General features: G+C 40.0%; 2 protein-coding genes across 2 annotated transcripts in view; one reads left to right on the forward strand and one right to left on the reverse strand.

Moving 5' to 3' along the window:
- Window positions 1–1,031: 1,031 nt before the first annotated feature.
- Window positions 1,032–18,945, forward strand: pepd (peptidase D). The gene is made up of 15 exons (XM_069662044.1): window positions 1,032–1,058; window positions 3,369–3,552; window positions 5,145–5,272; window positions 6,182–6,245; window positions 8,896–8,943; window positions 9,193–9,254; window positions 10,708–10,752; window positions 12,520–12,595; window positions 13,509–13,555; window positions 15,031–15,099; window positions 15,725–15,802; window positions 15,918–16,066; window positions 17,041–17,225; window positions 17,790–17,981; window positions 18,454–18,945. Exons 1-15 carry the CDS (start codon window positions 1,042–1,044, stop codon window positions 18,586–18,588), a joined length of 1,479 nt encoding a protein of 492 aa, XP_069518145.1. The 5' UTR covers window positions 1,032–1,041; the 3' UTR covers window positions 18,589–18,945.
- A 2,275-nt stretch (window positions 18,946–21,220) lies between these two features.
- Window positions 21,221–26,001, reverse strand: part of LOC138588914 (thrombospondin type-1 domain-containing protein 4-like) — a 54,910-nt gene continuing 50,129 nt past the window's right edge. The window contains exons 14-18 of the mRNA XM_069659204.1: window positions 25,622–25,795; window positions 25,263–25,436; window positions 24,926–25,105; window positions 23,817–23,961; window positions 21,221–23,494 (exon numbers count right to left, since the gene is read on the reverse strand). Coding sequence (XP_069515305.1) covers window positions 23,352–23,494; window positions 23,817–23,961; window positions 24,926–25,105; window positions 25,263–25,436; window positions 25,622–25,795 — 816 coding nt within the window. The 3' untranslated portion in view covers window positions 21,221–23,351. The remainder of the gene's footprint in view (window positions 23,495–23,816; window positions 23,962–24,925; window positions 25,106–25,262; window positions 25,437–25,621; window positions 25,796–26,001) is intronic.

A 26,001-nucleotide genomic window follows, 5' to 3' on the forward strand; every position in this document is an offset into this window, starting at 1 on the left:
TAGAGGCAGTATATAAAAGAAAACAAGTCCAACAGTGAATACATCATTTATACAAGATATTTATGCTGATACATATAGTCTAAGACATAAAAACAAGACAGATCAGCACAGTACTTAACAGGAAGGCATACTACAATTACCTATCTATTACACAAGGATAATACATTATAGTCGTAAGTTGCACAAAGAACCTTCTTTCAAAGTACATGCAAGTTTACAGTCACTGTGATTGCCAGATTCAGATCATAGGCCCTGGATATGGCTTAGATCTTTTCAAAAGTTAAAAAGAAACAAACAAGGAGTAAAAAAAAAAAATGACATTCATAATAGTTCTCTAGAATTATGTGACAAAGTAGTGATCGAAGCCAGCTGACAAACAGAAAAGCAAAAAGAGAGCATTTACTCCAGGGAAGATTGAATTTACAGATACAGGAAATATCATCATCATCAAGATGAAAACACAAGCATTTAGCAATGAAAACTATGTCATCAGTTTGGTCTTTATTTTGCAGATTTTACAATCATAAAAATGAAATTCATGAAGATATTCCTAAAACTCTCACATTCAAAAGATTGTAATAGCTTAAATAAACCAAAACTATGAATTTATACAATCACTTCAGTTATTACTAATACAAATAAAAAAACATTGTCCACATGTATGATCATTTTGGTAATTTCTTTTTCTTTTTTGGAAATGTACCATAATGTTACATTTAGGGGTCAGGGAATTTTACCAATATTATCAGCACTCAGGGCGTTGCATACGTTCTACATACTTGCTAGACTACTGTACTTTAGCTTTTCATTTGACGCTTTTTAAATGTATTTCATGGTGCAGCATTTGTTTTAACTACATCTGAAGACGGGGGGAAAATGATTCTCTCCTTGCAGCTGTACTTGAGGAGTGAGTTTGACAGTGCATGTTATTTCCTACAGACCTGAACGCAGCAAAATGCTACGTCAGCTGACTAGCGTCAGGGCTATACTTAAATCACGTGACTCCTGTCAGCACGTGACAGTCTGGACCAGCACGTCAACATGGCTGCAGCACCACAGTGAGTAGAGTTGTCTGTTTTCTCACAAAGTATAATTTATATTTAATTTAGGGTCAGATAGTTAAAATCATGTTAGCTTTTTCTTTCCATAGCAACATAGAGACGTTATTTCACTGAGCTCGCGAGCTCGTCTGATACTAAGGCTGACAGGAAGATGCAACGTTGCAACCATTAAACTTAGTGACTTCTGCTTAATCTGTCAAACTGCGTACCTAATACCAACATATTTAGAAATCAAGTTTTGCTGAGATATGCATTTCTACACTATTTCAAATTATTTGTATTATATTTGTATTATAGAATATTTTAAGAGATACGTTTTCTTTTATTAACTGTCTTTTGAAAAATAGACACATTTTCACAGAAGGCGAAACTGTGAGTTCTTTAATCAAATTAATGTATAATAATAAGATTGATAGAAAAGTGTATAATTACACTAATTTATTTTGGATAATTTATAATTTAATATATTATTTAGTGTAAAAATGTATCTGGTGTTCCAAGTTTCTTAACTGAAAAAAGCATGCATTTTAGGGGACCTTAACTAACCTTATGGGGAAGCACAGGGCTATCCTACATGTGCATACCTTGGAACTCGTTCAGTGACAGGCTCCTTCACCCGCGGTGTTTCACAGAGAGATACCGCAGGTCTTCCTGCCGTAGTCAGACTCTATAATCAGCAGTAAACACTCCACACCAAAACAGACACAATGTGCAATAACACTCCTGTGAAGAGTGCTGCAACTCTCCATAATCTACAAGTGCAATTCCTATTTCTATTTTATTTTTTTATCTGCAATATCACACTGCTCAACATGTGCAATACTTCTCTTATATTATTACATCAGGTGGTCCATTTGTTCATCCGTTCATGCTGACTTAGTCTGTATATGCCCTTTATTGTAATGTTGCACTATCCACTTTACTGCTGTAACACTGTAAATTTCCCCATTGTGGGACGAATTAAAGCTTATCTTATCTTATCTTTAAATACTGTGTACTGTATATGTATATAACTTGTACGCATTACTTGACACAATGTAAAAACTGCACTCCTCTGTGTTCAGCAAAGCTGGTGTGTAATAATGCCACACATCATCTTCAGTGTGTTAACTAATTTCCTTTTAGGTCAGTTGTAATTGATGCTATTGTGTTCAAGAACTGTAGGCTGTGATCTAGTATCTATCTATAGTTCATCATGAGGTTCATTGATTTTATCAGGGGTTTAACTTCAATAAAGGCACCTGCAGATATATTCAGACTTGCTTGTTGTACAGTATTGAATGTGAAATGTAACAGTTTACATGCATACAAGTAAAATGTGTGTTGAAAGCTTTGAATTGCAGCAGTATTGAAAACTAAGAGTACAATAATGTTTTCCTGTGAACATAGAATCCTTTTTTTCTTGATGTTGATGTAACATTTGATATATCATAGTGTTTAGTGACATGATTACAAAGTAATGTCCATAGAACAAATTTTATTTCCTGTTATCACGACACAACCCCGGCAGCCTTCTTGTGACCATTTGATGAAACAGAACAAGAATCTGCTGTGGCAGTCGTAAAGTTGTCAGCAATCGGCAGAAACAAGGAGACTTCTGCCAGAGATTGGAACAAACACCTGGCACACTCTCTGACATTATGTAATCCAGTAGAAAAAAATTAACACAGTTTATTCTTTAACTCTCTTCTTTATCTTTAAAAAGACTGGATATAATAAATCTCAGAGATTTTGCTTATGTCAGCTCTTCTGCTTTTCTTTGGGTTGCTGTGTAGTAGGATTGTGTCTACCTTCTGCTATAAGAACATAATTTACCACCTCACTGGGTCTTATCTGTCCTCGCAGATTCACAGTTACACCTGCCAACTCATCCACCAGTGAATGATACAGAAATCCCTGATCCAGAAATACTCTGAGGTTATTGTGGATTAACCTTTGGTACAATCCAGGGTGAACCAGATATGTCATATTTGTTATCTTATCAACAAAGCCATGGCCAGAGATCAAGATTTATTACCTGAACTATCAGTCAAAAAGATGCCCTTCTGTTTATCTATGTCTTAACTCTTACTGAAGGCAGGCTCGGCTGTGGTTGACCTTCAGAAAGGAAAGGCTCAAATCCTCAGTATTACCTGCAGATAGAGGCAAAAATATAACAGGAATTAGTAGGATATCACAGGATAGTGTGATGTAACCTTAGGCTTGTGCACCAGTCCTAATAAATCAAGAGTCCCCAAATTGAGTGCCAGTCATTTCAACCACTACTCCACCCTGATCCTCCCTATTTCATGTCTTCCTGTCCTTTAGACCTGTCTATTGGCTGGGTAATGACACCCTGAGGGTGTCTGCTGCCCTGTTTGCAGAGAACCGTCGACGACTGTGCAGCGGACTGAAAGCCAAAGACGGAGTGGTGCCGCAGTCAGTGGTGCTGCTGCAGGGAGGGGAGCAGAAGCAGAGGTACTGCACGGACACTGATCTCCTCTTCAGACAGGTAGGTGGTCTTTAGTTTACTCTGGGGTTGGTGCAAAACTGAGGCTGAAGTGAGGACAAGGTCTGGAATTTGAGGTGCCTTTCAAAAAATAAGTGAAAATCCAAAGAAAAAGAAACGAATTCAACGCTCAGATGAAGGCACACTCACATGCGACACTGTCTGGATATCTGGGACGTGTGCTCCTGCAATTACCGTATAGCCATAGGTGCCATCAGATAGAACAAAACTGAGATCTTTGAGTTTACAACTTTAAAATTGATTTTATTTAATGAATAATTGATTTATGAATTTTTTTAAGAAAATTGCAAGTAAACTCCCGCACGCTGTCCGACCTGCAGAAAGCCCATTTATTTGCTTGCAACTTTGAAGGTCGGGCATCGAAACATTGCAAGCAAATAGATGTATTTTCTGCAGGTTGGACATCTTGCGGGAGTTTACTTGCAATTATGACAGATTTTTTCCTCTCCTATGCGCCTGTCCTATGAAACAGATGTGCAAAGTTTTTGCTCTGAACCCCCTTGCTAAGAGTAGGTGCAACCAATTGCCTTCAAATTGACTTGTGCACCCAAGACATGTCTGCCTTTTAGTTTGTTACTTCAACAGTAAAAAGCCCCAAAAAGTTTGTTACTTAAAATTTGAATCAAAGAAAGTCCAAGTGGGGTTAACACTTATGCAAGGCACGTCTATGTATCCATCCATCAAGTCATGATCCCCGAGTCCAAGGTGATTTAAAATCCCTCCAGCATATCCTGTGTCAGTGTCCTCTCTGACCTTGTTCAAACTGCCAAAACAAACCCAGACTGTGTGAAGATAGATTTTAGAAAGTTTGGACAGAAATAACCACATGGAAATTTGATCCAAGCGGCATTTTGAGGTGGTTTGTAATGTGAATTTAACCAGAACTCTAGAGATGTGTCTCAGTCTAGATCCTCTGGCTATTCAGATTTAAACGTGTCTTTTGTGACACCACCAACACGCCAATAAACAAGGACGTAAAGTGTGTCAGAGCGGCTGAGCCGAATCTATGCTCCTACTAGCAGAGCAGTACACGGTACAACAGAGACAACAGTCCTCTTAGCGTGTGATTGTTCTGAGGCTGAGATCGACGGATCTCTATCCCAATGCTTCCATGCTGGAAAGCAGCACCACCAGCAGCTTTACCACAGCCACCAATACAGACATTCTGTCTCAAAGACCTGATTTGAAACAAATCTGATTTGCCTGCAGTGTGAACAAATCCTAAATGGGTTGTGCCTGATACCTAAAGCACACACAAGTCATTCAATCTGGGTGCCACAAAAACCTTATCTGGCTTCCCCTGCAGTCAAGTCAAGTGGCTCCGTTAATGAACTCACTCTGGCCAAAACATGTGGGCCAGACACCCTCCAGATAAATCACTTGTATCTAGGATTTTTTCAAGGACTCCTACCTCTGTGTGATTGTAACAAAATAGAATGGAAACATTAAAGTTTGTTGTTGAACTCTATTCACCTGTCTTTATTTAGCTGATCTATTCAAAGACAACACAGAAATCTAGCTGAGAGTTATAATCTCCCTCAGTAATGCTCCGTCTGATTCTGTCCTTCCTGCAGGAGTCTTTCTTCCACTGGGCTTTCGGAGTAACCGAGGCGGACTGCTATGGAGCCATTGATGTGGAGTCGGGGAAATCCATGCTTTTTGTTCCCAAACTGCCTGAGAGCTACGCTACTTGGATGGGAGAGTGAGTCACACTAATCTTCAAAGAGCGGCGTACATGGCCAACAATCATCACCAGCTGGTCCATAGCTGCGAGCTGTAACTGGAAGAATGGGTTGACAAAGTCAGACACAGTTACATCCTTTATACCCAGCATAAACATGTTTTATATGGGTGTTTTTGTCATCACAAACCAGCTGAGACATCACCTGTGGAGAAAACCGCACCTTGCTTTAGTATTTTCAGTCCAAAGTCCAGCCAACACATGTTAAAAAAGAAGAGTAAATAATTCAAATAAGCTGTGACGGTTGCTTTCTCTGGAAAGTATGACCTGTCATAAAAACGGTCAAACAAAATAACTTTTGTAATACATGAACAAAACTGTAGCTTTCCATAGTTTTTCATGATGACAGAATTTGTGCGTTGAGTGTTAAAGACACAGAGTGTTTGTGTGTAAGATAATCAGTAAAGCCTCTGCACAAAATGATCTGGAACCTGCAGACTTTTGACCATGTCACATGTTTGCGCTTCCCTGATCTATAAACCTCAGAGAATCTATGTGAATCATCTGACATGTATAAAAATCACTGAGGAGTTACATAATCAGCACTTATTCTTCTTCAGTTCTGCTTGTGTTTGCACATAGACTGCAAGACTGCATTATAAGAGCACGTAGCATCTGATTTCAAAAGGGCCTCTCTGGCAGACCAACCACTGCTGAGCGCCGCTTGTGATTTTTTTTTTATGCGAATGTCACCACAGACACCCAGTCTGTAATACTGCAAATGCAAAGGCTTTCATCAGTGGGCCATAGGCTCAATCACCATTGTGTTACCTCATTCTGTGATGGATAGTGACTTAACAGACATTTATTTACAAGAATGCCTTCCACATTATTCCTTTAAATACAGTTGTGTGTTTAATGTGTTCACAGGATCTATCCCAGAGATCACTTCAAGCAGAAATACGCTGTGGACGAGGTGCACTACACCACTGATGTAAGTCTGTCTCTGTCTGTCCCTGTGTTTGTGTGTCTCTGTGTGTGTGTGTGTGTAGTAACTGAACCCTGATGTTGAGCCACTGAGCTATGAAGTTACAGCAAAGGACACTACTACCTCCGTAGATTGTTTTTAAAGGTGAATGTCATCATTCTTTTATTGGAAACTCCTGGAAAGGATCTCAGGGCGCTAGTTCTCAGTTTGTACCAGAACTTTTTACAGTAGAAGGTATCACTGCATCGGTTTTACACATTTACATCTGCACAAATATAACATGTCCGGTAAAATTCATTTTTGAAGCTTTTTCAACCAAATAACCCACAAAAAACTCTTTGAGTCTGCATGTGATTGGATGTGAATGCTTCTTGGGCAGGCATGACTTCAATGTCTGAGAAACTGTGAATAGTAGCTGGGCTCACTCAAACCAGACACAAGCAGGAGCTGTAACCAGCAATCAGGTCATCATAGGTTATAAAAATGCAGCGCGCGGAGGACACAGACGTTTAATAACGTGGATCTGTGTTAATCACGCAAATCTTTCTGTCTGTCTGTCACTGTTAACAGAGCGAGTCTGCATCACAGTTTGTATTGTAAGATGTTTTTTAAAGTCTAATGGTGGTGAATGAGGCTTTGCATTCCAGATTGAAGCGTGTGTGAAAAGTTTATGTTGATTTCTTTGTTTGTTCATCGGTGCAATGAGGCCTCGTTGTAATAGACACCTCAGTCGTGTCGCATCGCACTCCTTGATCATCGTAATGGTGGGGTACATCGAGGTAAAGGGGCACTCGACGTGATTGGCTGCACCACCACCAGACAGTCCTGTAGCGCATCTGAACGCTGATTGCTTACCGCCATTAAATAACAAAAGAAGAAGAAAGTGCCAGGTGCCGGTAAAGTGGGTGTGGCGCTGTGAGATTCGGAGCCAGAGAAAAATGCACAGACTTCTGCAGCCGCCAGAGAGTTTGAATAATGGTTTAATAATTCCCAGTGAATATCGAATAGTATTTTTGCTCGAAACATCTATCCCGAATCACAATTCTTTTCTGAGGTTGACCCAAGAAAATTCTCTGAGGACTTTTAATTTGAATGTAATTTTAAATTGACACCTGCTGCTATTTTCTCCTCATTTCCAGCCAGTCTAAAAAACACCTTCCTGTTCAGGCTGTAATTGCCTGTTTTGAGCAGGTGATGTACATCAGTGTTGCCCACAGGTTAGTTATATTTAAGGGTTGACAGCTCCAGAGCTATTTAGGAGGCGTGGATGTTGCCATGTCAAAATAATAAGTCTGTCAGTAAGCAGAAAAACATGTAGACGACTGTGAAGTTTGCATTGACACACATCTGACTCTGTGTCTCCACTGTGACCTCCTGATGACTCACCCTGCTGATGTTATTTCTATTTCAGGTATTTTTACGTCTCCACACCTGCCTGAGGTGCTACATTTCCTCATTAGTCACAGGTTTAGATTCAGATTATCACCTTTCACAGAGCGACTGCAGCTCCGCACTGCAGTATAATATAAGAAACGTAAAATCATACAATAACTAGCTGTGCGTTTGTTTAACTTCCCTGTGAGAAGAGAAACAGAAATCTGATTCTGCTGCTCGGCATTCAGCCGGCACTGCTGCCTGCAGACGGATCTAAAAGAGAACAATATTTCTTTTTATCCAAACTAGGTCATGAATATTTGAGCAGTTTTCTGTTTTTCAAACACACACACACACACACACTTTCCTCAGCAGTGCCCTGTTTAACATGCAAATAGTTAAATGCAGCAGTTTGTGCAGGGAGAAGAATGTTTTTAAGAAGGCTAGCTCATGTTTACCTAAATGATTTATTACTGGCAGAGTGTTCTTTGTTAATACTTGTGGATCTGTGAGGATACGTGTACTTAGCATTAGTCACACTTCCCCTCTCAAACTTTTCTTGCACCGCTGCAAACGAGCTCTTTAATTTAAAAAGGCCCCAGCAGTGTGTACATCGGGGTTTTCTTGCTATTGATTTTCCAAGTTTTGTTATATTTCAGAAAAGCCTCATTGTTCTGCAAACTCCAGAGTTCTTTTATCTGCTTTATCTGGCTTTACTTGACTGACAAGCGGGTTTTACTCCAGTGGTTTACAACTGCTGCTGCACACATGGACAAATCTTATTCATGCATAAAATATATTCAAATCTTGAAAGTCTCCTACCCGATATTTCCTGCCAAAAAATAGAGATATGTTGGATTTTTAAATAGTTAAAGTAACTTTTTTTGTTGTTGCAGCTAATCAATATCAAGCAACGACGTTTAAAGCTTTACAGCAACTATTTCCACATCTGATCAATCAAGTCACAATGTCGACTTTAGGTGTTAGAAAGCTTGTTGAATGTGCAAAGTCTGTTTCAGTGTTATTAATAAAAAATAATACGGCTCAAATATCACCTGTCTGTGCACACCGAGGCAGGGATATGCTATCTGACATTTAGGCGTGTTGGCAGAGGAGTAATAAAGTCGCTCGAGGTTTGTCATTCAGCGAGCCGCTGAGCAGCAGACGGGCCACGTAGCCGCTGCAGCGTCTGCCAGAGTGACCTTTATTCTGCAGCCCGAGAGCAGAAGAAGAAAACCGGGGCTTGTTGTCGTCTAATTACTCCCTGTCTGCTCCCTTACAGATTGCTGATGTCCTGACCAACATGAGACCTGCAGTCCTCCTCACACTGGTACGCCGTTTCCTTACCTTAAGACACTATTAGCTGCATCCATTAGTGCAGGTTCCTCTGAATACAGCACATGCAATGAAGTCAGGTGTAATCATCCGAGTCCGGGGCAGCCACACTTCTCGTGTTTTATTGCAGAATAAATTATAAGCCTGGGTATAATAAACCAGCTGAATGCATTGTGCTGACATCTGAAGCACTCGGTCGTGATGTCATTTCACTTGTTTGTGTGTGTTTGTGGTTTCCGTGCAGCGAGGACAGAATACAGATAGCGGGAGCATCTGCCGTGAAGCCTCCTTTGAAGGAATTAGTCGGTACGTTTAATTGGCTTCACTTTGCATTAACATAATTATTTGTTTGTTTGTTTGGGAGGTTATTGTTTTTTTTTATCTTTTTCTTTTTAACCAAGGAAACAACAGACTCTCATGCATACTGATTAAAGCTGATTAACCTAATTCTGAAGACAGTTGAATGAAGCAAACAATCTTGCTTTTGCTTGTTAGTTATCAATTAATGGAAATGTTGCAGATGTCCTTAGCGCTGCTCTTTGTTCTTTTGCTAACTGCTTCTCTTCACTCTGACCCTCACTGCTTTAAAAAGAAGTCCCTTATATTTATTTCAAAGCTTATACATCTATTTGCATCACATTGCATTTCAATAAGGAGAGTTCAATTGGAAGCCTATAATATTATTTATCCAGGTTAGACTGCATTGATGTGAAGCATCTCAGTTCAGCACAGACAAAAGTGAAGATAAAAAAAGGGAGGTGATCCCCGCAGAGTCGAGATGCAGGTTCATGGAAACTTTCCGTTGAGCCTCTCAGGACATCCTGAAGGTCAGGGCGGTGATGGGGAGGAGGTGGGCTGTGCAGAAATAGGTCTGAAAGACAGGACGTCAGTGATATTTAAAGATCAGCAAACAGAGACTGATTGGCTCGAGGAATAAGGGCAGCAAGATCATTGGTCGATGTATGGTGACATCAGAAATGTGAATGTAAGGATGGACAAGAAGTGACAAAGAAAAATAAGACAGAAGGAAAACAGGAATACAGGCAGAAACTGCAGCTAGCCTCAACAATAGCCCCCCCTGCTATGTGACACAGATTCTCATCCAGCCTCACACTCACTTCATTTTACATTAAAGCAGCAGTTCACTCCTGGAAAAAGCCACTGTCAGTCCAAGCTGGTGTTCTCTTCAATCGATAGAAGCAATAATATTTGAAATTGGCGCCATAGCTGTGGAGATGGGGGTAACGGTGATGTGTACCAAACCGAGTACACATGAACCGTACTCGAGACCACCTTTTCAAGCGGACCCGGGTACAGATCAACAAACTGTGCCCGAGTACAATACACACTGTTCACACTAATCAAACAAACTGGACTTCGATGTCTTGTGACCATCCATCTTCCTCTGGATCACATTCAGGAGGTTTTCATGGGGTTCAGATCTGGATTGGGCTGGACATGACATGTAGAGAGAGAGATGCTGATTTAAGGAACATTGGAGAGGTCTCTTATTTTTTTATGGAGCTGTTTATTATATTTGACATATTTTGTATTATATTCTTTCATATATTTTGTGTATTTTATATTATTTAGGTTTGCTAAGGAGAACAGTTTTCTACTTGCTTTCTGATTTTATTCTATTTCTTTATTGTTTTGCCTCAATTGCCCTGATTCTGAGACTGAAGAGGGAAGAGCTCCTCCTTATACAACTTTGGCCAAAGCATTAATATTTATGATGTTTTTTCTTGCTTTGTTTCAGCTTCACAGTGAACAACACTCTCTTGCACCCCGTCATCGTGGAGTGGTAAGTAATAAAAAGGTTTTATGATATGATTCAGAGAGCCCTCTCTGGATGAGAATAAAGGCTGTCCTCGTAATCTCTCCTTCGATTACCTGAAAGTTTCTTCAGTCAGATTCAGCTTCTTTTTAACTCATAAACCTGTTCAATTACATCTTCGCAGTCATGTAATTGTGTGTGTGCAATCAGAAGCAGCAGCTTCCCTTTGGCTTGTTTTTCCCCTCTTAGAATCAGGACTCAGGCCGCACGGAGGTAATGGACTTCGTGCTCGCCTGCTTGTCTCTGGCATTAGAGTTTGCACCCTCCAGATGAATTGACGTTTTCTCAAATAAGGAGGAATGCTTTTCAGGCACACCTCCTGGGGAGAAAGACTTGATTGAACTACTCTGACCTCTCTTCTCTGCAGAGCTTGCATGGCTCTCTTTTAATGGGCTGCTTTTTTTTTTCCATTCCTGTTACTATTGGTTACCACTGCTTGTGTTATTTATCTGCTTATATCATTCAAGAAATCATTTCAGTTCTGGTTTTTAAGGGGCCATGTCTTTTTAAATGGATATTTTTCATGGGTTTCACAATTTTGGGTGTTTATTGCTCAAAGTGAAAAAGTGAATAATGAATGAATAACATTTATATAAAGGTCACCTGAAATGGGCCGTTCAGAACAGCTGCAGGTTTCTACGTAGAACCTTGCTTACATTGAAATCATCCAATCGTCACCTCAGGCTGCCTTCTTGCACTCGCTTGTGATCAAGTCGTTGTCAAGTGTTCAACTTACCATTCTGATACCTCCTGGCGATTCTGGCTCGTACATATAAGGCCCAATAACTGATCTTAGAGCAGCCATGTTTTCTACAATTTTCCAAATTCTGTCAGCTATTCATGGCTAAGGCCTTTGAATGGCAAAACATTCGTTTCAGGAGGAAGAATTAATAAAAAAATAATTACATTAAAATATGTTTTCCATTTTTCTTTCTCAAAACAAACTTTACCAACGTGATTCAAAAACACATTAGAATAATAGAAAATTGACTGCTAGCTAAAATACACTCACCGGCCACTTTACTAGGTACACATGAAAAATCAAATGAAACCCAATACACCAGCTCAGCAACTGCTTTTATGTACCTCAAAGGGCTTAGGCTAATCAGACTACATTCATTCCTATGGGCCCATTAGCCATTAGCATGCATCCTTGAAATACATTGAAGTGAATGGAAGCCCTGTTGGAAACGCCTGGTTTTTAAGTTACATTTCTCTTCATTTCTTCCTAAAGTTGATTGGAAAATATTTTTTAGAATTAATTGTTACATGAGTCTTTCTGGTCTTTAAGTGCATGAGAGTTTTTTAACATGTCATCACAGGAACATGTATTTCCAGTGGGTTTTTTGTAAAAAAAACAAAAAAAACCAAAACGGACTACCCTTGTGGCTATCAACTAAAAATAGTATGTTACAGAAATGTCTGTATCTGAAAAACTACAAGGAGTTAAATCAAATGCTTGGTATCATTGGATTCAGAACAACTTAAATATTTAGCATGAGAAATGATTGTTGAACTTGTTTTTGAGAATATTCAGCAGCTGTTTATTGAGTTATATTATATTATATTATATTATATTATATTATATATATTAAAATGTCTCTGTCAGCCATCGAAGCACAGACACTGTATTCCTTCAGAGCAAAGTGTGAATTGTCTGAGCTGTTAACAGTTACAATCATGGTACTGTACAATGATAATGAGTTTGTGGCTTGTTTCTCTCTGCGTCTGCAGCCGTCTGCTAAAGACTGACATGGAGCTGGAGGTCCTGCGCTACACCAACAAGATTTCCAGTGAGGCTCATAAAATGGTAAGATCCATCAGCGTCTGCAGGGGTGCTCAAATAGGTCTTTTTTGTCTCCAAACTATAAAACATGGAAATGAAAAGCAAAGTTCAGAGCATGAAAGGAAACAGCCAAGGTATCAAGCAGCTTATTGCATTTAAAACTCCCCCAAAGGATTCAGGATGTCAGGCTCCTCTCAGGTTATAAACTCTTTAAATGCTATCGATTCAGACTTCATCCAGTAGCTCCGAGACGGCCCGTTAACAGAGATAGCCTTTGACCAATAAGCTGTAACATTAAAGCAATATTTTACTTCTGCACAGGATTTCACTTTATCACCATGAATAACATCTTCAGGGGGCCGAGGAGCCGTTAACCTCTCACATTTATCTCCCCTCTGAAATCCTGGACCATGAGCGGTCAATATGCTTTTCTTTACAAGAGCGATTAAAAGACTTTTGGGAGGAATGTTTTCACCCGTGTGTCCCCAAAGCGAGGTACAACCTTTTCTATAGATGTGCAGTAAAAACAGGAAATGCTCGATCAAGTCAGTCAGTGCTTCAGGGCCCTCGCACTGATGTTTGTACTCTTTATTCACTTTGTGTAAATCCTGCAGAGGATGATTCACAGTTAATTGTTGTTCTGTGAAAAGTAAGGACCAAAGGAAAGAAGTTACTGGAAAAGCTTGTTAAATATTAATAATGGCACACTGGACTTTTCCCCCCTCAGTTTATGTTATTTTACATTTATAAAGAAACAAATCTGTGTTGTGTCATGTCAGAGAGACATCGGGTGAAGCATTTTGAGAATTAAACATGAATGTGAGGGTTTGGTGCTTTGTGCAGTGAGTGAACATGAGTTTCAAAAGAGTCCGTAATGGTTTTTATCCGGAGGTTTTTCAGTTTGATAATTGGATATAATCCCTCTTTTCCTCTGCAGATCATGAAGCATGTGAAGCCAGGACAGAAGGAATATGAAATGGAGAGGTGAGTGGTGTATTTTGCTCATGGATGCATTTATTTTCTCATGCCAGAGCTGTATTATTTGGACTAAATGTGTGTGTGTATACTTCTGGTTAGATAGGCTTTCTGCTGATACATTCACTGTAGTCACTATTTAACCTAGACAAGGGCAATTTACAATGCCATAGAGTGAATTACATTAGCTAACTTGTTTAAGTCCCTGCTAAAGACCCGTCTTTCCTCGATGGCCTTCAGTTCCAGCTCGACTTTATCTCAAACCGCCCCGGGAATTCTTTGATATGTATTCTGTTTTTTTCTTTTATCGCTCCTCTTATCTGTTTTATTCTTCTATTTTATTCTTCTTATATGCATAATATTATGTATGTGGATTCTCTTGGTTGTAAGAGTTGATTTTAAATTTGCTCTATAAATAAACTTGACTTGAAAATTTGATAAATAAATTGATATAATTATAAATCAAAATTATACAAGAGTTAGTTCTGACCACGTAATCTGATTGGATAAGAGGTATTTCATGAGTGCTGATATATAGAACAACATCACTGGGACTTTTCACTCCGTGTATCACTCCGCCTCAGCCAGGTGTTCTGAATACTGTTAACATTACAGCAGAGCGTGTATGTCTACATTAATCAAGCTGGTTCCTCTGAATCACACAGCAGACTCTCATTTTACTGGTTGATGATAAATTAAAACAGATAAATGTACATGACAAAAGCAGCTGATCTGTGGTAACCTGTAGACACAGAGTGCAGGAGAATGTTGCTTGGCAACAAAAGTCCAGTGGTTGTTGTGGAACTGGTTGAGTTGATGGAGCAAATAATAATCTGTTGCTGATTACTTTTTACTAATATTTGCTGTTTGTGTAAATGTTGTTTAAAAGCAATATCACACTCGAAGTCGTGCTGTTGTACTGAATATCATCACGGCTGTGATTCGGTCGGAGGCATGAGGCTTTGATTAAATGTAATACAGTTATGTAAATATATTACAAATAGAGGTTGGGAGGTTTGAGATCAGATCTCTAAACCTTCCTGTCATGTGTTCATGGTCCCGAACTGTGTGTTTGGTTTGTAAAAACCAAAGTAAAAGGTATTTGAGATTTTATCTTGAAATACGAGTCTGATTATTACCTGAGCAGGGTTATAATCAAATGGAAAACCAGTCTATATTCAAAACAGTATTCGTCATGTTGTAAAATGTGTCACAGTGTTTTAATGATCTTGTGTCAGGGCAGCTGTCAGTCATGCTGATTAGCCTTTCGTGTCTTCGAAGAACCAGGACACGTGAACTTGTCATCCTCCTCGGCGTTTGATGTGCACGGCTGTGTGATGATTAAAGAAGTGCTGAATGAATTCTTAAAAGGCACGGAGTCAGGGAAAGGGCAGTGAAAGTCCTCCAGCTAATTAGTGTTTCTGTGTTGTGCTGAAATGTTTTACTTTTGTTTTTCTCACTGGTTTCTTTGTTTGTCTTCACAGCCTGTTCCTGCATTACTGCTACAACAAAGGAGGGATGCGCCACACCTCGTACACCTGTATCTGTGGAACGTAAGGCTTTGTTGATACAGTTTACCTCTTTCCTTTATGACTTATGCTACTCTAAAGATAAGTGTTGATAACATGTAGACATGGAAGGTTGCAAAGGCTTGCAGAGGAGTGGATGTGCACACCTCCCAAATATCAAATATGTGTTCTGCAGAGCTGTGAGTCAGAAAGGCTGATGGATTCTTGGAAGGCAGAGCTGAAACAGAGAAAATACTGATGTAAAACCTGCAATGTTTAAGTATAAAGAAATAGTATTCTCCAGCAGAATAAAGGACTTTAGGATGCACAGGAAGTTTCCCAGAAATTTCCCGGCTCTAATAGCCGACACTGAAACTTGCCTAATTCAACACTTCCTCTTTGTTGCGGCGTAACTGTCAGCCTGCAGCCTCATTATCTGTGAAGGACTTTGAGACACTTTTATAATCATGCTTTGGCCTTTGGTGTTAAAGGCCATGTGTAATGAGTTCTTCCTGGAGATTGGTGGCCGGTGGATGCAGGTTATTTCCTTGGTTACATTAAGAGCTTGAAAAATGAGGACGTGATTTTCTCTGTGATTGTTTAAAAAGAACATGCGGTCTAGTCACAAGGTAAATTAATTTTGAAGTATTATGTTCTTTGTTAACAATAGTGGAAATAACTCCTCCATCCTGCACTACGGCCATGCTGGGGCTCCGAATGACAAGACCATCAGAGATGGAGACATGTGGTATGTAGTCTTCAGTTCTGTCTAACTTTAGGCACAAAACCACTTTGGACACGAGCCCTAAAGCTCTGTGGAGATAAGTCAGACTGAATGAGTTGTTGTGTTTTGTCCCCTGCAGTCTGTTCGACATGGGTGGAGAGTACTACTGCTACTCCTCAGACATCACCTGCTCCTTCCCCGCTAACGGCAAGTTCACCGCAGACCAGAGGGCCATCTACGAGGCCGTCCTCAAGGCCTCCAGAGCTGTCTTGGCCGCCATCAGACCAGGTGATCATCTTTTATTCAGTTTAATTGTTGAGCACACTTCACATACCTACAAAAGTAAAGTGGGGAAAAGTGCCTTTTAACTTCTACCCTGTAAGAACTTCCACCTATGATTAATGAAGTATTAGGGCCACAGAAGAACACAACAAAATAATTAGGAGGAGGATTGTAGTATATTTTATTCTTGCAAATTTACCACTTTAATCTCAGAGAATAACTTTTTTCTTGTAAATTGGCATCTTCTATCGCTAAATTCCTGTATTTTTGTGATTATTAACCTCCTCCCCTAGCTCTGTAATTTTTCCTATTTGTTTCCTACAAAACCTCTAAAACACTGTTGGACTAAGAACATGAGGCTGAATGTTTTTGCTGTTTGTTTATAGGTATCTTTTTGACTAGAAATAACTGTCGAGATGACTTGAAGAGTCCTCAATATGTTTGAATAAGTTTCTGGCAGTCCCTCCAGGAAGGTGCAAAGTTGCATTCCTGAGAATTCATGCAAATTCAACCAATTGCTGCAACTCTTGAAGTCCTTTATGCCACAAAATGTGCCTCTTTGATATTCAAAATATTGATCCCCTGATGTCTGCAATGATGTATAAACAACGAAGGGCATCTTTTACTGATTCTTTAATACATTTTAAACCCTGCATGCGAGAGATGTGCTTTTGTTTCTGCTGTGAAGCAGGCAGCTGATCCGTTCTAACCAGGCTCTGGTGTGATCGTCTCACTTTGATGAGCTACCTTATCCGGCCTCAAACCTTTTGCAGCTTTTTAAAAATCAGGACGTCAGATCAGGCATTTTTGGGCGACTAAGTCCTGGGGGGACTAATGTGGGGTCTTGTAAACATTCCTCTATATATTGTACTTGGAGGTAAATTATAAACCTTGTCATACCAACATTTAAAAGAAAAGGTTTATGCTTAAAAATATTAAAATGCATGTAAAATGTTAAGACAATCCTGTCTGTGTTTAAGATGTGAAGTGGACCGACATGCACCGCTTGGCTGACCGCGTTCACCTGGAGGAGCTGGTGAAGATCGGCATCCTGACTGGCAGCGTGGACGACATGTTGAAGGTCCACATGGGCGCCGTCTTCATGCCCCACGGCCTGGGACACCTGCTGGGCATAGACGTGCACGATGTGGGGGGATACCCTGAGGTGAGAACAGGAGACTTGAACCCTGCGATTGGCCACATCACAACCAGACAGTAGTCAGTGTTGTAACGCTCAAAAAATCCAGACAGTAGAAGAAGAAAACAGAGTCCTGGTCCTCCAATATTGATGTGTTATCAATAATAGAGAGAGCATCTGTGCAGAAGTGAGAGCAGGAGAAAAAGTAGGCCACGGTGCAGGAACAAGTTCACGCTGAGGTCAGGAGAGAAGAAGATGACATGTTGACATGAATCTGAACACAAACAGTTTCAGGATGTGGTGGAGGATTTTAGTGCAGCTAAGCTCTTCTGACACAAAAATACAGAACAGAGGCTGCAGTTTAACTGCTGACTCTTCACCAGCATGCAGTGTGAGAAGCACATTATGAAATGGTAATACAGAGCTTAGTCAGCCTGTGGGTACAAACAATACTGCTGCACAGTTTTAGTCAGACAGATGTGCATTTTCTTTTCTAAAAATAGTCTAAAAACTACTATCAAAAATATAACTACACATTTATTTCTTTGTATCTATGTAGCTGTGGTTTTAACAAACTGTCTCGTTGTCCAGGGCATCACACGTATTAACGAGCCTGGACTGAAGAGTCTGAGGATGGGCCGCCTGGTGCAGGAGAGGATGGTCCTCACGGTGGAGCCGGGCATTTACTTCATCAACCACCTGCTGGACGCGGCCCTGGCCAACTCGGCACAGAGCTGCTTCATCAACAACCAAGTGCTGGCTCGCTTCCGCAGCTTCGGAGGGGTCAGTTTTAATTGGTTGTGTTTGTTAGATTTCCAGCTAACACTGAAATAAACTCACAGCAGAGTTGCAGAGAAATCCTTAACTTTATACTAGGTCCACAGAATGACAACGTCGCTATTCTTTCCTGTATTGCAACAGGCTAAATGTGTAAGATTGATGCTGAAAGCTATAAAAATAGGGTCACTTTAAGTGTGAAAAGTAATGCTAAGAAAAGACTACAACGTATGACAGTATGAAAATAAAGGCCTAGACATGGGAAGTTCAACAGACATACATAAAAACCTGTCGCGTCAAAGCCATGATGATGATTTAACACGGACAGTTGGGGTCAAACATCTGCCATGTAAATATGGATTTTTCTTTCACCTGTCCAGCTGCGATTCATCATATGAACTCTTATGTGCGTAGACATTGTTTGCCTTTAAACTTCTCCAACATGTTTGACTGACTGCCGTGCCTCATCTGTCTGCAGGTTCGCATTGAAGACGACATCGCAGTGACACAAGATGGCATGGAGCTGCTGACCTGCGTCCCTCGCACCGTGGAGGAGATCGAAGCTTTCATGGCTGAACCTGCCAAACCCTTCAGCCCCGTCGTCAGCAGCTAAATCTGATCAGCAGGTGTACGCTGTGATGTCATTAACAGCACATAAAGTTTAAAGAATATTCTTCAGTCAAACTGAAGTTATTACTCTCATTTCACAACAAAAAAAACAATCAGGATTATCAATAAGCTGTAGAATCAACACGTCACTAACCAAAAAACAAGTTTCCTACGGAATCTTTATAAACCTACATGATGTTCACTCTCGCTTAAAGGGACAAACTCTACCTTAATACTTTACAAGTGTTCATTTCAGTGCCTCCTGGGAAAAGATCTTTTTTTAATAATTCCTCTTATTCTTATACGTTCCTCTTTGTAAACAGTGATTCAAAAAAATGCTGTAAAATTCAATAAACCTTTTAAATTTCCTACCGTGTCCAGCATGTTTGTGCTTGTTTATGTAGTTTTTGTATGTGTTGACAGACAGACAGACAGACAGAACTTCATTAATCCCTGAGGGGAAATTGGGTTGTAGTAGCAGCTTATTAAACATTACAATTACAACAAGAGCAGACAGGGGCTCAAGGTGAACATGGGAAGAATAAAGTAGTATAAATATAACTACATATGCTCATCAAGACCAGTATGGATGTAGGAATGTTTGTGCAATACTACATAAGAAAGATAAGGCAATAGAAACGTATGGAAGTTAAGTGTTAAGTCATATAATAATAACATTTATAGATATAGGTGATATAATACAATATGATAGGAAATAGGTTCATACAGATAATGTCACACATAACTGAACATAACTGATGTACATAAAGCTACATAGAAGTATTCAGTCAGATGTGCAAAAGGCAGAGTGGTTAGTGCAGATGATTTTCAGTCCAGTTCAGTGGCTGTAGGTTTGGCACGGGCAGATGTGTTGTACAGCCTGATTGAGGTAAGTAGGAAAGACCTCCTGTATCTTTGTTTGGAACAGCAGGGACGGAGGAGAATAATACAATACAATAATATTCTTATTGTATTGTAAAAAAAAATTTAAAAAAATGGTTTCATACGAATCAGAAGATTAGACCACATCTTTGAGTAAAACTGACACCAGAGTGCAACCCTTTTTTATCTGACGGGAGCAAATTTCCTCACAGATGCCCTTTAAGACAAAGGAGAATTACATCTGCATTTACGTCTTTAAACAAAGATAAAATATAAAATGTGTTTGTTGTTTCTCCATCCTCTTTGTGATTGGAAACAGAATCAATTCAGTTAAGTGAACCTATATTTAGTAATGTGCATATTTCAGAGGATTAAAAAAGTCAATCTTAAAATTTGAACATTTAAAATGTATTCTAAAAGAAATGCTTACCCTACTTCAGTTGCTCTTGTTCTTGGGGAAATAAACAGTCAAGCTTTTATGTTAATGTATTCAGATGAGTTATGCCCCTCATGGATCACATTTGTTGCACAAATGACTCATCCTGAATTTAATAATTGATGCAGTCAGTGCACAGTATCATGGAGCAGAAGTATGTAGGATTTGAATCGTGCTTAAAAAGCACGGGTTGATAAACAAGCATTTGTGGTAACTATATAATACAGTGGGCCAAACCTAAATCACATGACAGAAACATTTTAAGGTTGGAATGATGATTGGGAATGTACAGACACACTTGCAAGAATTGGCCACCAGGGGTCATTGTAATGCAATAAAAAATATCATTACCTTTGCTTACAAGAGACAGTTTTCACTGTGAATGACTATTTCATGCATAGCATGCCCCATTAACTGATCCAGACATCGCTACGTTAAATCTGAATAGACAAAAAAAAAACACGTGTCAGCAACTTTCATCTCCCCGCTGAAGAAATTCACTCCGTCCAGCACAGAGGACACCCAGAAGACCCAGGCTGTCGTCGAAGGAGGTTAACAGAGAGGGCCATATGCAGGGAGGAGTGCTGTATGGATGGATGGATGGATGGGCTTGGTCCTCCTTCAATGGGAAGTTCAGTCAATCAGTTGTGAGTAATATGTTGCCTGTGAGTTCTTGATGTTAAAATTACATTTACAATGAAATCGATAATAAATCATTTTTAAGGCTCCAATCCTCATTGAAGTCACAGACTGCATATCAAAGGACGTCTGCCACCCTAAGGATGGTCGATGTAACTGCGACATTTAATTTAACTAACTAAGTTTAACTAACTTAGATAAAGTAAATAACCTCTACTGGTAAAAGGAAATGTATTGAAATGAAGATAAACATGTCGGTAATAGCAATAGAAGGTAATTTTGAATGTTTGAAATCATGATATGAGTTAACCTTCAGAGTATTAAAACTTTATTCATGAAATTTGGATTTACTTCACTTCTTTAAAGAGCTGTGAAAAGACATTTAGTAGTTTTGTTTGTGGATATGGAAACATCATTTAATAAAACATTAATAGATAACCAATTATCATTTTTGCTATATCGCCAACACAGTGACCTGGTCTTGTGTCAGTAACATGTACAAACATACATTTTGTAAAATAAATATGAAGGTGTATGAACAAACAGATGGTCTTGATAATACATTATCGTATATTATTATTATTATACATTATTATTATATATTATATTAAGATTAATATCAATTAATTGTTCAGTTCATATTAATTGTTGTTCAGATACCCAAACATACAGGCCAGTAACTTTAAGAGTTTGTTCATAACATTAAAAGACATTTTCATCAGATATTTCTGTTGTACTTCATTAGAATAGAATAGAATAGAATAGAATAGAATATACATCTTTATTGTCCACTCAATTACATTAAAAACTAAGACATCCCTCCCACAATTGTTAGTTACTGCGTTGTAACTCACTGCAATCACCGTTTGGCCATATAATTATAAAACAAAGGCAAAGTGCAGTTTTACCCTTAACCTGCCACGGTCATCCTGGAGGTAAAACTACAATATGCTTGAAATTCACTGCGCTGTCATCTAATCAATCATACACTTGGTAGTTGAATATAATTTTACGCATACACTTGACGAACAAAAAACACAAAAAGCAGTTTTTCTCAGTTTTGCAGATACTGCACTTTGGCATTGTAGGGCCACAAATGAAATAGAGTCACTAGAGAAGACAGAAGAAATTCTTCTGACACTTCTTGGAGAAAAAGATTGTTTATTATAAAAAGTGGAACTTCCTGTGTAATACGGCCTTTGTCCTCTAGATGGATGACTTAAATAACATAATTAAACAGACAGATCATTTCCCAATCTTTAATGTGATTCAAACTGAATTAGCTTGTGAATAAAAGTATGCTGTAGAGTGTATCAATTATTAGTAATTCGGTTTATTTAAAAAAAAATCTCAAGATCACTCCCATCAACTACTGATCAAATCAAATGTGAAATAAGACAAATACAGATGTTTTCTCAGTTGCAGTTCAATTCTTCTTGATAGATATAAAGCGTTATAGCACCATGCTGGCACACTCAGAACCTTATTAATGCGTCCTTGAGTCATCTTGAACTTAATCACTTATACATACAGTACTTATGGATCAGAGGTAAGTTTATTGTGCACGGAGGGAACTGATAACATATAATACAAAAACACTTGAGAGGTACAGTGTGCAGGTTGTGTATAAAACTGAAAAAAAGGGCGGATACGGTGGAAAAGTAAACCTCATATAAACCTCATCAGATAAATAGTTAGAAAATACTGTCAACATTGATCTTTACATTACGATATTACACATGTGGATAATTAGATGAAGTTATGATCGATGATTCATCAGTAATTGTACACTTGTGGAATGATCATCTCCCACTGAAAATACACATGCAGTTTGTTTGACCTCTCTGAAAATATGTTAGTGTGTTTTTCACCATCTGCTTCTACCATCCAGTACGCTGTGGAATGCCTACAGTCCGTTCGGAGGCTGTGATTGGTGGAGAGACAGCGACGGTTTTATCCCCGCAGCCAGACAGAGAGGGGCCACCGGTGGCCGATAAACCAGCGTCCTCCCTGGGGGGGAGCCACACAAATAAATAAAGAGGGCTTTTTTTCTCTTCAGTTACTGGAAGGACTGTCTGAGAACCCTTAAAAAAGACCTTTATCATTCACTCTGTCATACATACATATGTACATACATATTACACAGGCTGCATTTACACCTCGTGGCTGTGCAGGCAGAACAAACAGTGGTTTTAAGCTGTTTAGGTGATCAGAAAGAATTCAGACTTGGACATTTCTCTTGTGATTTCATGCTGTGTAAAGGATATACCATCAGAAATATAGTGTCACTGTCTTCAGCTTTAAGAGGTTACATATCTTTGGTCAACAAAGTGGGTGTTAAATAGTTGAACACAGGTGAGACAGCACTGTTGTGTAAAGAACCGTATGAGAACATATACTGTCTACAAACAGTCCAGCCTTACAGTTTATACGCGACCTCCTCCTCATCTTGCATAATCCACAAGAGCCATCATTGGTAAAAGACAGCTGCAAACTGCTCCCCTTGAGAAAATAAGGTGGATGTTTTATATTAAAAGTTGTGGTTAGAATCCATCAAAATTCAAAATTCAGCGCTCTGTTTATCGAATGAGTGGATCCCTGTTCTCCACTATTCTTCGGTATTCCTCTCCCAACGCTCGTCTCCAAATCCACAGAAATGTTCCTTCTTCAGTTTCAATCCTCAGCGATCAAAACGAGTGCACCATTTACACCAAGGTCCTGCTGATCCGCTCCCCTGTCTGGTCCAGGAGGGAGGAGGGCCTGCAGCGGGTATTGAGTCCGGCCCAACATGGAGCTTTGGGTAGAGGGTGCTAGCTGCGGACCCGTTTGATGGACTGTCTGTGGGCCACTCGAGAACACGAGGCACAGCACGTCGTCTTGTAGTAATCGTACACGCAGAGGCGAGCCTGGACCACCACGTTGCAGTTAAAGTATTTGTCTCTGCAGTTCTCGTCTGAAAGGAAAAATTATATTTATAATATACTGTTGTTTAACCAAGAGAGCTGACTGAGAACGCATGCAGGAAACCTGGGTAATATATTGCAAGGGGATGGGAGAGTTATATACTTATAGCTCCAAAGTGCTGCTTGTTATTCTACTCTTGACTAAAGTTTCGGGTTGAACTTCCCGTTCAAGGTTTACATCTCATTTTAACCATTCAGAGACAGCTCACACTCCTGATGCCAGGAGTACCCCTGTTTGCCTTTACAGTCACAGTAATGACCTGTGTGTTCCCAGGGATGCTAAACTGCGACATATGTGAGGAGATGACTGACCTATTTGAGGTATGCATGGCTCTGGGTTGCAGTCCTCCTTCTCTGCTGGTCTCAGCTTCACATCGCAGCCCTCGCTGGACAGCATGTCATCAGACAGGCAGCGCACCTCGCGCACACGGAAACCTTTCTCACATGTTTTAGAGCACTGGAAGAAGAGGAGTGAGTCACAGCAGTCAGATCCAGGTCAATAAACCTCTAACAACAGTCTGTCTACTGCTGGCACCGCTGAGAACCTTAACCTTTAAGCTCCCAGAAAATGTGAGTGATGAGCTCCTGATAAACGCAGTCATTTCTGTCATGTTATTTTTGATTTCCTCTGTTGCTCTTTCATAGACTGTATTGACATTGTTATTATTCATTTGCCCTGGCCATATTATTTTTTTTTCAGAGCCAGTACTGACCATATTTGGACGAAGGGTTGGCTACACATCATCACGTCTCTTTCCTGGTAATAATTCAGCTGTGACAGCCTCTATCAATCACAGGTAGCCACATCCTAAAGCATACCAGGCTTTATCTTCTATTTGACTCTATATGGGACCATCATTTACAAATGAACATTGTGCTTGAAAGAGCAGGTTTGGAAGAAGTGATTGAGACCATAAACTAATCAAAAATGTTTACTGTGGTAATAAATCAGGTATGGAGTCGGGTCACAGTTATAATTGTTATAATTGCTTCCTTTTACTTTGTTTTGCAATCAGTGACGTCGCCCCCTGCTGGCTATTGAAAAGAATGCAGCTTTAAGGCACTTGAGCATTGGCTTCACATCTGAAACCAAGAGGCTACGACTTCCTCTTATGTACAGTCTATGTGCTCGCACTTATTTGAAAATGGTGATGGTCATGTACTTTAGTGCACGAGAAAGACTTGACTCTGATTTTTGCTAGTTCATTTTTAAATTTTTGATGTTATAAAGAAAAGCTTTGATAAATGATAAGTCTCAGTACAAAGCAAACAACGGGCCAACTTTGACTGTTTTCATGAGATTGTATTAATAGCCCAACAAGTGTGGGAAGAAGATACAAATCATTTGGAAGGTGATACAGAGATAAAAAATATTATCATTCTTTGCCATTTCCAGGTAGAAGTTTTCCCATGTTACTCACAGCGCTCCAGTCAGTGTGATACCACTTTTCCCCGCAGGTCTTCAGGTTGCAGCTCTGCTGGCTGAGAGGCCGGTCCAGAGAGGAGCACTCGTACGGAGGCATGACGGTGAACCCTTCGTCAGACTTCATCAGGCACACCACTGACCTCTGCTGGCTGCCTGGACCACACTCTGCAGAGCACTGAGTCACAGACAAGCACACAACATGTGGATTCAATTACACAAAAACTGCGAGAGGAGAAAAGCATGTCACTGTAAAATCAACATAAGTCCCATATAATTAGCTGCTCCAGACATCTCCCGTATAAGCCCTGCGTGACCCTCTGTCATCCTCGTACCTGGCTCCAGGGGCCTGTGAACCACTCAATGCGGTTCTCACAGGGGCCGTTGTTGCAGACCTGAGAGTCTGCAGGTCGCTCGCTGCCACAGCCCTCCAGAGGGAGGCTGCCGATGTGGTTGGTCAGGCAGAGGATTCCCCGAGTCCTTACACCCATCCCGCATTCAGCTGAGCACTGTGGAGTAAACACACATTTCACATGTCATGTTGTGTACACATTAGTTACCATATTGGTGAATAAATGGTCTTTCCAGCTGTCAGTCTCTTTAAAAGATCTTAAGGACAGACCTATACAATGACTTCCACTGTTATGATAAATGAATGGGAGTCACTATGCTTCCCTTTAACTTTACCACCTACCCTGTTGCCCCACTCAGTGTAGAACCAGCTCTTGGCACAGGCTCCCATGTCACAGTTCTCTACATCGTTTGGACGCAGATTCATGTTGCACTCGTCATCAGGAACAAAGTCGCCCACGTTGCTGACACAGCGGACCTCCCGTGACCTCTGACCCAGCCCACATGGCACCGAGCACTACAGAGACACAGGACACATAGTAAATCTTGTACAGAGGAGGGAAGAGGCTGGATTGAGTCTTTTTCTTGAGCACGTTCTTTAGCTTTGTTTAGCTTGTGCACCCAAAAGGGATTCTGTGGTTTTCTAGGTGGGCTCCTTTCTTCCAATGTGCAGAGTTTTGTATAACACTGTATGTATCCTTGAGGCCCTGCAGAGCCTACTGA

This window comes from Semicossyphus pulcher, unplaced genomic scaffold (genome assembly GCF_022749685.1).
Source record: "Semicossyphus pulcher isolate SPU_LCO1_2020_fin unplaced genomic scaffold, fSemPul1.0.p SCAF_1, whole genome shotgun sequence".
NCBI classification, from domain to species: Eukaryota; Metazoa; Chordata; class Actinopteri; order Labriformes; family Labridae; genus Semicossyphus; species Semicossyphus pulcher.